This window comes from Phaseolus vulgaris, chromosome 4, assembly GCF_000499845.2.
Source record: "Phaseolus vulgaris cultivar G19833 chromosome 4, P. vulgaris v2.0, whole genome shotgun sequence".
NCBI lineage: Eukaryota > Viridiplantae > Streptophyta > Magnoliopsida > Fabales > Fabaceae > Phaseolus > Phaseolus vulgaris.
The window spans coordinates 45,086,608-45,098,150 of record NC_023756.2 but is presented as its reverse complement, the minus strand read 5'-3'; the positions used below and the strand labels follow the sequence as shown (position 1 = coordinate 45,098,150).

The 11,543-nt window shown below is 34.0% G+C and overlaps 1 protein-coding gene across 1 annotated transcript; it reads right to left on the bottom strand.

Moving 5' to 3' along the window:
- On the bottom strand, nt 1-9,945 carry LOC137837927 (uncharacterized). Its single transcript, XM_068647110.1, has 11 exons — nt 9,536-9,945; nt 8,618-8,686; nt 8,238-8,330; nt 7,967-8,085; nt 6,494-6,689; nt 6,216-6,391; nt 5,487-5,616; nt 1,771-1,931; nt 1,241-1,323; nt 1,004-1,121; nt 1-833 (listed from the first exon to the last, which is right to left on the bottom strand). Exons 1-11 carry the CDS (start codon nt 9,917-9,919, stop codon nt 635-637), a joined length of 1,728 nt encoding a protein of 575 aa, XP_068503211.1. The 5' UTR covers nt 9,920-9,945; the 3' UTR covers nt 1-634.
- Nucleotides 9,946-11,543: the final 1,598 nt, after the last annotated feature.

Here is an 11,543-nt window from a genome sequence, read left to right as displayed (position 1 = left end):
TGTTAGTAATGGAAACAAACTAGATTAAAAACTTTACAACAAATTACCAAATCCAATGACAATATAGAACAGTGCTAAGCAGTCGCATAGTTATTAACTCTTTTCCCCACTTTCTGGCAAATTTGTTATCGTTAAGGATTCACCCTGCATGTCAACTTGAAGGGAAAATTTCAATGCAACTTCAACTGCTTAAAATATAAAGACAGGACCATGTTTTGGCATAAGCCGCCAAAGATTGTTAAGAGGTCACAATTGAAGTCTCAGCATAATGGGAGCAAACAGTTTAATTTGATTGCCCTGCCATGGTTACTAAAGGTGAGTTCAAATCAGCAATCTTGGCTCAAACAGAATGTTTTAGGGGTGTACTAGAGCTAAAAATGAATAGGAGAGAATTTTGGAAGAAAATTACTAACAATGGTTTGGGGTGTTTAGTGTGGTGGAACTCATCCTTACTCTCAATTCTAGTCTATTGTAGTTTGAAAATAAGCTTAAACTGATTCTTTCCCCACTTTTCACTTACACATCTTTCCACCAAACATCAAGGTCTGAACAATCAAAACCTGTCCACCCCACTCCACTTTCACTCCCCACCCTAATTTCTACTTTTCTAACCAAGCATGCCTTTAATTTCTTTTCACCGTGTTCTATTAAAGGACTCAGATCTTTTCTGAAGCATCGAGTACTTAGACTTTGCTATCGAGGCAAAAATCCAAGTTATAACGAAAACAACAAAAAAGGAATTAAGGACAGACGGATTTTGGTCACCATATCTCCGTATTAAAGCTGATGTATCCATGCTAATTGAAGCAAACCTTTCATTGGACTGTCCTCCACTGTACATAAAAAGATTGGTAAGAGTCTTATCTATGTTATTCATGAAGGATGATAGTGTAGTTTTCTTACTTTGTTTAAGATAAATTACAAAGTCCAATATCTAAATAGTCATCTGAAAATATTCATGATTGTTCCATCAGCATTAGCATAAAGCACAACTAGGATATACCTCAAGAAGTTCTTGATCGATCCCCATAGAGAGTCAACTTTTTTTATTCCCTTGCTTGAACCATCGCCCCTTGGATCCCTCCTCTTTGTGAATTCATTGATCTTTCTTTTAGGTATTCCTGGAAAGCAGTTAAAAGAGAATTCTGAACAATTTTTCTGGTTCAAATATGTTCAGCATAATTTTAACCTGTTATATATTTTTATTTTCAAAAAGTATCCGATTATAAAGAACTAATACCATTGTCACCAGAAGACAGTGGATCCCTTTTGTTAGAAGCTCTTAGTGAAGCTAACTGCTCAACAAGCACACGTTCGGTTCCACTAGTACAAGCACAATTTAAAGATAAAAGGAAATCATAACTATGAGAAACTTAGCATAAATACACATATGCAAGTAACAAAAGTATTCAATTACGAAGAAAGCATCATGTGTATTGTAGGCAATAGACTATGAAGTAATATGTTCTGAATATTCTCATGAAAGTGGAATGATCACTCTATTGTAACTGCTGGAAACTGGGATTATAAGACAAGGAGTAATTTGTTCTCCAATAGCAACGTTAAATGAAATCCACAGAAGTGCAATAAGGATTCTGGCCTCTAATAGACAAGGGAATAAAATATTTACTAAAAGTTGCTGCTGTTGGGAACCTCTTTCGAAGAACAAAAACTCAGAAACTTCTAGTACATGCAAAATTCTAAACAGGACAATCTGTGATGAACTCTCTCTTAGGGGATATAAGAAACAATGCTAAGAAAAATACAGACCTGATATTTTTTGGAATAAGAACATTCACAATGAAGTAATGATTGCCTCGAACAAACGGTTTTTTCATGTCTGGAACTCCCAAACGTGACAGCTTCACTGATTCTCCAGGTTGAATCCCTGAAGGAATATGAAGATCCCGTAAACCTTCAACCGTATCTACCTGAAGTCATCTCAGTTTGAAGTTAAAAAAGCCTTCAAAGACACAAAAGCTACAGGCAGGATATTCCTCAATGTCATGAATGATTTCACTGAACTATTCTTGAAAATGCAAACAGAATTTAAAATTGTATATGAGCTCTGCCTTTAAGCACATATAAGAAATGGCTCAATTAATATTATAATAGGGGATAGTTCATACCTGAACTATACTAAGTTTAACGTAAAAACAACCTTCAAAGACATGACAGGATATTCCTTAATTTATCAATGATTTAAACTCTTTTCTAACTTGAAAGGAACTACAGAATGATTAAACTTGTATATTATCACATCTAAAAAATCGATAAAGTAATATTATCGGCTCCTAATAGATCATAATATATTAAGTAACAATTGTAAACTAAGGGTGAAAATGGACTAGGCTTGGCTAGACATTACAAGATATATCTTGAAAAGTCTATTATTTACAAGCCTAGTTTATAGTATGGTCTGAGAAAGCCTACCTCTAAATGGGTTGATGAGACTAAACTTACATGGGTAGGTCTACGCTACCTTTAGCCAATGGTTTACTCTTACTCAGTCTTATACTAGACAAATTCAAACAAATGTGGAATCCACATCCAATATCTAATACCTAAGATGCAAATTGAATGTTTCACTTCCCTATTTCTCATACTCTTTCGAGACTTACACAAAGTCTCCTTTTCAATGTCCTATTTGCCGAAGAGAAGACAAGTTCTTTCTTTCACCACTCATGCCATTGGCTTTAAGATAGAGGTGCAAGCCTTATCTTTGTCTCGGTGTCTTTTTCCCTTTAGGTTACTCTTGGGCTTCCTGAGTTTGCATTTTTCCTCTAGCAATGATTGTAGGAAAAATCAAGAGTCTATACTATTGGCTTAATGGAAACCCAAGCCTTTCAAGGTTTTCAATGTATTCAATCATCTGCTAACTTACATTAATAAAGGACCTTTGATATTCAAACCTCTCATGACATGCTTTCCCTTGGTAGTCTTAAGTTTATGACGTATGAATATTCTCATGGTAATACACGATAACCATCATTCGACATCTAATATCAAGTGTGCCATCTGGATACCTTTAATGGACATATCTTTGTCAGCTCTAAGGGCATTTGAACTGTTAGAGATATGATTTAATTTCATTAAGAGATATGATATGATTTGATAGGGAGATGTCTTACCAAATATTTCTTGTTATTAGATATTGATTATGTTCCTTATTATTGTATATTTTCTTCATTTTAAAAAAGAATACCTCACGAAATTCATTGTATTCCTTCTCGGATTCTATCTTCCAGGAGTGTATCATCCTCCATGACTTGTTTTGTCACTAATCCTTTCAATGACCCTCAACATTCATTCGAAGATATCCCATTGTTAGATTTCTTTAGTGGGTCAAGATCCATATTTCGTCAAAGGCCAACTCTAGTTGATCACTTATGATCAGTAGGCTATTTAGGTCTAAACAATTTTCAATTGTATCATATACAACTATTGAATGGTTGTGTGCATAATTAGTATTCTAATTCATATAATGAACTGAAGTCAAAACTAATACCTATGAGTTTTTAATCTTGTTGAATTTAACCTAGTTAAGTCACTGTTGAGGAGAACCAGGATTCACTGCTAGGCATCGCTTAGAGAGAAGCTTCAGATCATGTGGTCGCCAGAAAAAAACAGAAGCAGTCGAAGACAGTAGGTGATGGCAGAAAGTGCTTTCTTGTCAGACAATACAGGTGGAGCGGGATTGACCCACTTTGATACCAACTTAAAGAGAATATATGACAAAAAGAGTTTGAGAGATCTTAACTTAGATCTCTCTACTTATTCAGATTCATATATTTACAGCAAGATGCAACTATAAACAACTTTTGCTCGAAAGATAATATAAACTTCTAACAAGTCGAAATCCCAACAATTGACAATTTGGGTATTACTATTATCCAATTGCACCTCACTCATATAGATAAAGGCATTCCACTGCGGCAAACCTGTGATTAATACTAGTCTTGAGGCGTATAATTCTAAATATTTACTGAGATACTTTTACAAGAGAAATGACTTAAATAAAACATGGGCAATTCTAGTCTTATAAATTGATTTGGTAGAGCAAGTTAGGGTCTTAGCACAACACTAAGATGATATTTAGGGATGGCAAAGCGGGGCGGGCCGTGCGGGCCGGCCCGCGGCCCGCAAGTAAAAAACGCGGGGCGGGATGACCTTTTCAACCCGCTAACCCGCATTAGCCCGCAACCCGCGCGGGCCAGTTGCGGGGCGGGGCGGGCTGGCCCGCAAACCCGCAAGAAAAAAATATTGACACTTAGTAGCAGCAGGACAACCTAAACTGGGTCATGCCAATTAAATCAATTTCAAACACGATAAAGGAGCAAGACACCAGTTAGAGAAGGAGAAGTAAGCAGAGGATATTTTAGAAGTTACCCATGACCAAACCATCAATTGAGCCAAAAGTTATCTTATTTTTATTGTATTATTTTTATGAAACATTAATTAATTAATTGTCATTGTTTTAATATATGCAGATGACGGGGAAGATTATAATTATGAAAAAATGGATGAAGGTTCTACTAAGGTGACATCCAATGTTATTGAAATGGAAGAATGTCAATAATGTTTATGTTTAATGTTTTTGAATTAATGTTTATGTTTAATGTTTTGGAATTAGGTATTTTTAATGTTTTGGAAGTGGAAGAATAGTGATATTTGATATTTATCTTAATGTTTTGATGTTTGACTATATTTGGAAGAAAAAAAAATTAGGTTTGATAATAACAAATATATAGGTTTAATTTGACAATTTTTTAATAACAAAATGTAAAAAAATAAATATTTAATTTTAAAAAAAAAGAACGCAGGCTGGCCCGCAAACCTGCGGGTCAGCTCTTATGCGGGGCGGGTCGAGAATTCTAGCCCGCAATAACTTTGCGGGGCGGGCCAACCCGTCCCGCATTTTTGCGGGCCAAGCGCGGAGCGGGCCAATGCGGGGCGGGCTGGCCCGCTTTGCCATCCCTAATGATATTGAAGTCTATATTAGATCTATTGTTGGGCTGCCTACATTGCTGTGCTCCAAGCCCATAACCCTATGTGTGAAGGGATTGTCTAGGAAAAGTCCCATAATAGTGGACCTATAGTCACCCCTAGCCTACCTTAATTGCAACCTTGATGGGTTTGCTTAGTCTCACAACAATTCTCACTTTACAAACCAACTTAGTGGAGTTAAATTAAACTCAACGTCCAAATTCTAGGTAAATCAATATCAAACCAAATAACCAAAGACAACTAGGGACGTGACTTACATAGGCTTATAAAACTCTTATAAAATCCTAATCAAATAACTTGTCATATATAAGATCCTTAAAGTAGGGGAAAGATCCCTTAAAATGAAAAATAAATCTCTAAATAACACAATTAACATAAAATCCCTAAATAACATAATTATCTAAACCAATGTGATTCTCAATTTTGCCCCAACGATGTTACTTTTTTGTTACAAGCACAGAGAAGGTAATCGATATTACCTTTTTAACTGACCCCAATATTGCATCTGTGAAGTCAATGTTAATCTTTGAGTACAAATGAAGACCCTCTCTCCAAATTCCTTGCTTTTCATCTACATGCAGGACAACCAAAAGATCCCCAGTAATTTGCCTGAAATGAAATTGTCAAATTAATAGCACTTAGATAAGTTGAACTCTCAGTGAATCTGACCATCCAGGTTGCAAATAAATAGGTTTTAGAAAACGAGATTCAATTTTATTTTTAAGTAACTTCTTGTCTCAAATTAAGTTATATCATTTTCTATCATGACACATGATAATCTGGAATGGTTTTGAGGTAATCTGTCGTCAATAGAAAATCATGGTATCAGCACATCTGGTCAATCTAGTAGTAAATTGATAATTAAGAATAAAGGAACGAAATGGGACAGTTCCTCAAATTGGTTGTAAGAGATCTTTGGGTCCTTCATTTGTGACTTTATGGTAAATGAGTTGGGGAGTTTGCTTAAAACTGTGAATATGGATAGAGTAATTACACATTTAATGTTGGCAAGTTGACCATTCAGATGTAGAAACAATGTAATATTTAGTTAATGAATGATAATAAAGTAGATACTTCACAGTCTTTATTACAACTCTATTTTCCTTTCAACAAACTGACAAACCCAAGTAGAATTCACCCAACAGCTCATAGTATAATGAATGATAATACATTGTTGGAAGTAAAAAATTCATTGGAATCCTTCTAACCTCTTTTTATCAAAATTCCCTTGTCCTTGAATTTGCATTGTGTCTCCATCATTGACTCCTGCAGGAATGTCCACTTCTATTGTTTGTTTAGATTGCACCTGACCATTGCCATCACACCTTCGACAGTAATCTGAGATTATTTTACCAAGGCCACTACACTTAGAGCAGGTAGAAACCTGAATATCACATGTTCCAAATATCACCATGTTATATAAGATAATATAAATATCATTGGCAACACAGTTGCTCACTAATTAAATCTATTTAATTTAGATTACCTGAGACATAATTCCAAAGGGTGTTCTCTGACTTTTCATTTCTCCTCCTCTGCCACCACAATTTCTGCATTGCTTAATGCAATCCTTTGACTTAGCTCCCGTACCATCACACGTGCTACATGTCTGAAAACAGGAAACTTCAATCTCCCTCTGTGCTCCAAATATTGATTCTTCAAAGCTCAAATTAAGGTCATATCTGCATTGACAGAATGAAATAAAGTTAATGCCAAATTTTATAGACACATTTGTTAGAATCAAATGAAGGTCATATTTGTTGGCATTTTACAGGCAGGAACATGCGAATATCTTCCAAGGACAGATAAACTCTGGCTATCTTCTTTCATCTAAGTGTTTTCTACTTAAATCATAGGATTCTGATAATTTGCTGAGTATTCATTTATCAATCAAATTGTGCTTGCTCTTCATAATACACTATACTAAACATCCAGGGACTTTCACTGATAATTCGTTAATTACAATAATATTCCCTTCAGTAGTTATTTTATCTCTGTTATCTTTTCCCCAGTTCAACAGTTGGACATTTGGATTATTTCTATCCTTTGGCTGTAACTCTCTTTTTTCATACATTATTTGTAATCTAAGTCCTACCCATGTTTCAATTTTGAGATTTCTTTGTAGTTACAGGCCTTAATGAAAGCTAAAAAAAATTTACATCCTATGATACACAATAAGATCAATATTAAAATCCAGTTGGAGAAATAGTAAACCCTACAAAACCTATTGGAATCTAAATTCAAACATGAAGCAGTTTGATAGTGTTATTTGGATTTGGAAAATAGGGTAAAGGCTGTTCAGTTCTTACTCTTACTGGGTAAACATGTTTTTTCTTGCAAGTGGCAAGCTTTTTTCAATAATAAGTTTAGAATTCTAACAGTAAAAAGTAGTTAACTTTGTAGATTTATAGTGCTTTTTGGAAATTCACTGTACACCACATAACTTCATCTGCTTGATATTTGGTACATGATACAAGGCCTTTTATAATTATCATTCCAAGATATTTGAGAGCTTCATTGTGCTAGTTCTTCTTTATCCTTTTTTTATTGAATTTTGTTTCTGGACAACAACTCAATGTGAGCCTTGGTGCAACAGTAATTTTGTTCCTTGATGACTAGTTAGTCTCGAGTTCAAATCCAGAAACAACCTCTTTTCTTATGAAAAGGTATGGCTGCATGCAATGACCCTTTCCCATTTCTTCGTATAGCAATGAGCTCTATGACATTAGGATATATAATATATTAGTTTTTTCTGGAAAACACCTCATCCTTCTGCTTGCCATTCTCTAATATTCTGCTAGATAAAAAAATTCTAATTATACACAAGGGAAGAGAAATCCCTTTGGGTAGGAGAATACTCAATAAGAACAACTAAAATTTTCAAAACTCTCACTCATAATGAGTCTAGTAATCATAGTTAATTCACAGAAATTAATCAACATATTGAGAGGATAGTTACCGAATATCATGAGTACGGTTTCTCTTGTTTCCAAAATTGAACATTCCCCCTTCATCACCATCATCAAATATTCCATCAGAACGACCAAAGTATGTTTCGAATAAATCAAAAGGATCAACCTGATTAATTCACAAGGCATCAGCAGTAAGTAATGAGGTGGGAAAGGAAAAAAGGGACACGTGTTACTTCTGTATAAATATATCAAATTATCAAAAGTGTCACAAGTTCATATTAAGATTGCAAAAAGTGAAAGAGATGAATATACACACACCCCAGGGGCGCCACTTGATCCTCCATTTTCTTGTTGAAGACCCGACTCACCAAAGCGATCATATAAAGATCTTTTATCATCATCTGATAGGACCTATATGCAAAATTTGTTACCACAAAAATAAAAAGGGACAGATGAAAGTATATTACACATACATTTATTGTCCCTGAATTAGTATCTATAAATTTCAGTAACCCGGTCTTGTATCCCAGAGAAGATAAAAGATTACAATGGCAATGTTCAGATCATAAAAAAGTAGAATAGGACAGATGTTAAAAAATTAACAGTGCAAAAGAATGTAAAATAAGCCCCTTAATGAATTAAAAATATGTCCGGCCTGAGCAAGTATTACCAATGATAAAAAAAAACATCGGAATTACCTCATATGCAGCACTTATTTCTTTGAATTTCTCCTCAGCCCCCGGGCTTTTGTTCATATCTGGATGGTACTGATCCCAAAAATTAAAAACCAAATAGTCAAGAATCAATTCTTCGAAAAGATTAAACTAATCATTTTATATCTAACATGCTCCCAAATACAAGAGCTCTTTGAGGTTAAAATGGGAACAATACACAGGCTCACCCTACCTTCAGCTGGCAATGAACCTTCATGAAGAAACATGTAAGCAACAAAAATTGAATTCTAGACAACAAGGTCATAGAAGCAACAATAACATGTCATGAATCAATACTCCCAAAAGCAAGTTGTTGGGTGAGTGAAGGCAATAAATGGTTTGTTGAAAAATGCTAGCAACATTAGCGGCAATCCCAAAAGGTTTAAGCTGTTGGATGAAGACACTCGTATTGATTTGTTAAACGATTGCATCATCCTCTATAACACACTCTATTAATGACTGAAACGAATAATTACAATTTTTTAAGTATCACTTCTTATTCAATGAGCTTTACTTATAATTTTGCAGTTTCTAATAAAATTTAACCAATAACAACGTTCTTAATAGAGTGTATAATATGAATGAAAGAAAGAGTTTGCCAGAGAGTATATTAATTACTAGCATTCCTCGTGCAAGGCTTTATAATAACAAATACAACCTTAAGTTGTGTACTACTGTAACAATGAATGCACCAAATCACTAATCACGCATTTTCATACAACGACTCAGATATCTCAAATTACAATATTAATATCAATAAAACATCTAAACATGCTGAATTATGAAATGAATTTCCCCTAAACATAACAACTCATATTCCAATCACCCTAGTTTGCTCCAATTTCCCCAAAACCAAACACGACCCATTAAAATTGGCACGCAAACAGGCGAGAAAGTGGGAACCTTGCGCGCCAGCTTGCGATAGGAGGCCTTGATTTCTTGCAGCGAGGCACCGGGGCTTACGTTCAAGGTGGAATAGTAATCGGCCCCTGCTTTGGCTCGGATGACCGCAGCACGCGAGCGATTCCTGGTTGCGGAAAATCCAAAAACTGGGTTCTGAATTTTGCGCAGAAGGTGGGAACCGAATGTGGCAGCAGAGAGAGTGGAAGATGATGATGGTGGTGCATTGGTGAGTGTGGAAACGGCACAGGGAAGCGGTGGAGTAGTGCGAATCAATGGCATAGGTACGGAAGGAATTTGAATCGGAAGCGAAGAAAGGGTTAACGATAATGATTCATGAGAGAGGGTTTTAGAGGGGTTAGGGAGAAAGAGGTGAAGACCATTCATATTATTATTCCTTCATATTCAATAATAAGAGAAAAAAATAAAAATGAATTTGGTTTCAAATATAAATAATTTTTAGTGTAGTTTATTATATATATATATAACCATTAATAATCAAGATTGAGTTATTTTTGGCTTCTTAGAGTAATAAAACATTATTGTCTCTTAGTTGTGATATGTTCTTTAAGCCTCTTAGTAACAAAAAATTCTTAGAAGTGGTTGAATTGTTTTTGTTTTAGATTAGGTTCAATGTTTATGATAAATGGAACCTACTTATGATCTCACATTGCAAGTAAGTATATAAGTTTTCTAATTTTAGAAGCTAATTAAATAACTACTTGAGTATGCATTGTATTCATCTAAATTATGATGTAATTATAAAGAACATATTATTTATTATTTATTAGAATGATTTGAGTAGTGTTAAAGATTAGTTAGATCATTTTTTTTAATTTTGTAAATATTGTTTGTCTTTATGGTTTTTTATTATTCTAATTTCTTATTCTTAAATGGGGAGTCGTTCTTCTCTTATTTCTCCTGGTTTGGTATATTTTGTATTTTTTTTGTGTATTCTCTTTATACGAAACCTTCTAAAATATATGGGTCAATCTTTGAATTCCAATTTTATCATTAATTAAATTTGTAACATCTTTATCTTTTAAATATGTTTAAATTTAATGAATTTATTTTGCTAACAAAAGATATTTATAAATAATTGTATTATTAATACTCTTTATAAGGTGTTTTGTGATTTTTAAGACATTAAACATTTTTATCACTTTATCACCAATTTTGTGTTTAGAGACATGACATCAAAGATATTATGTTTGTGAGTGAGAACTTATTTTTGGATAAACTAACAATTAAGCTTCTCAATTTTTGTCTTTCATTAAAATTTAGGTACAACATTAATTATTCCACTCATACTTCTCCATTAATTAAGGCACGAATTTATATATTGTCCTTTATTGGGTGAAACACTTTTTCTCAAGTTGTAGAATTGGTTGGATCAAGTAAACAAAAGGGGAAATGAAAAAACAAATTCCCCCTTATTTATGATCCTGAGTACTCAAGTACTTGATGAAGTTGCCTCTTATGCACTTGAGTTGCATTAAGAGACTCTGTTGAAGAGTTCCTTAAATCCTTTAGCACGGGTAGTAACGATGTCGAGCTTATTGTAATTGAGGCATGCTCTGATAAGAATGGAATATATGAAAAACCTCATTTAAATGGTGCAAATTTTATCTTCATATATAAGTACTCTTTTAAAAAACTCAATGTTTTTTCCTTACTCGATTGTGAGTGTCTCTTATTTACCACCATAAACATGACTCCTAGTCAACATCCAAAACATTAGGTTTTTTTATGGCTTTTCAAACCCCTTTATCAACACTTTCTACTTACTTCTATTATAAACAAGTTTTTTTCTACTAACCAAAGCACAACTTTAAGGTCAGTTGGGTACCAATAAATGATGCTTAATATGGTCTACTTTTTGTTATATATACATCAATTGTTTAAAAAATTTAAAAACAAATTCTTCAAGACTTTAAGATGTAAAAAAAAATTGTTATTCCACTCAGACTTTACTCCTCAGTTTCCATTTTATTGGCAAAAGTCATGTAAG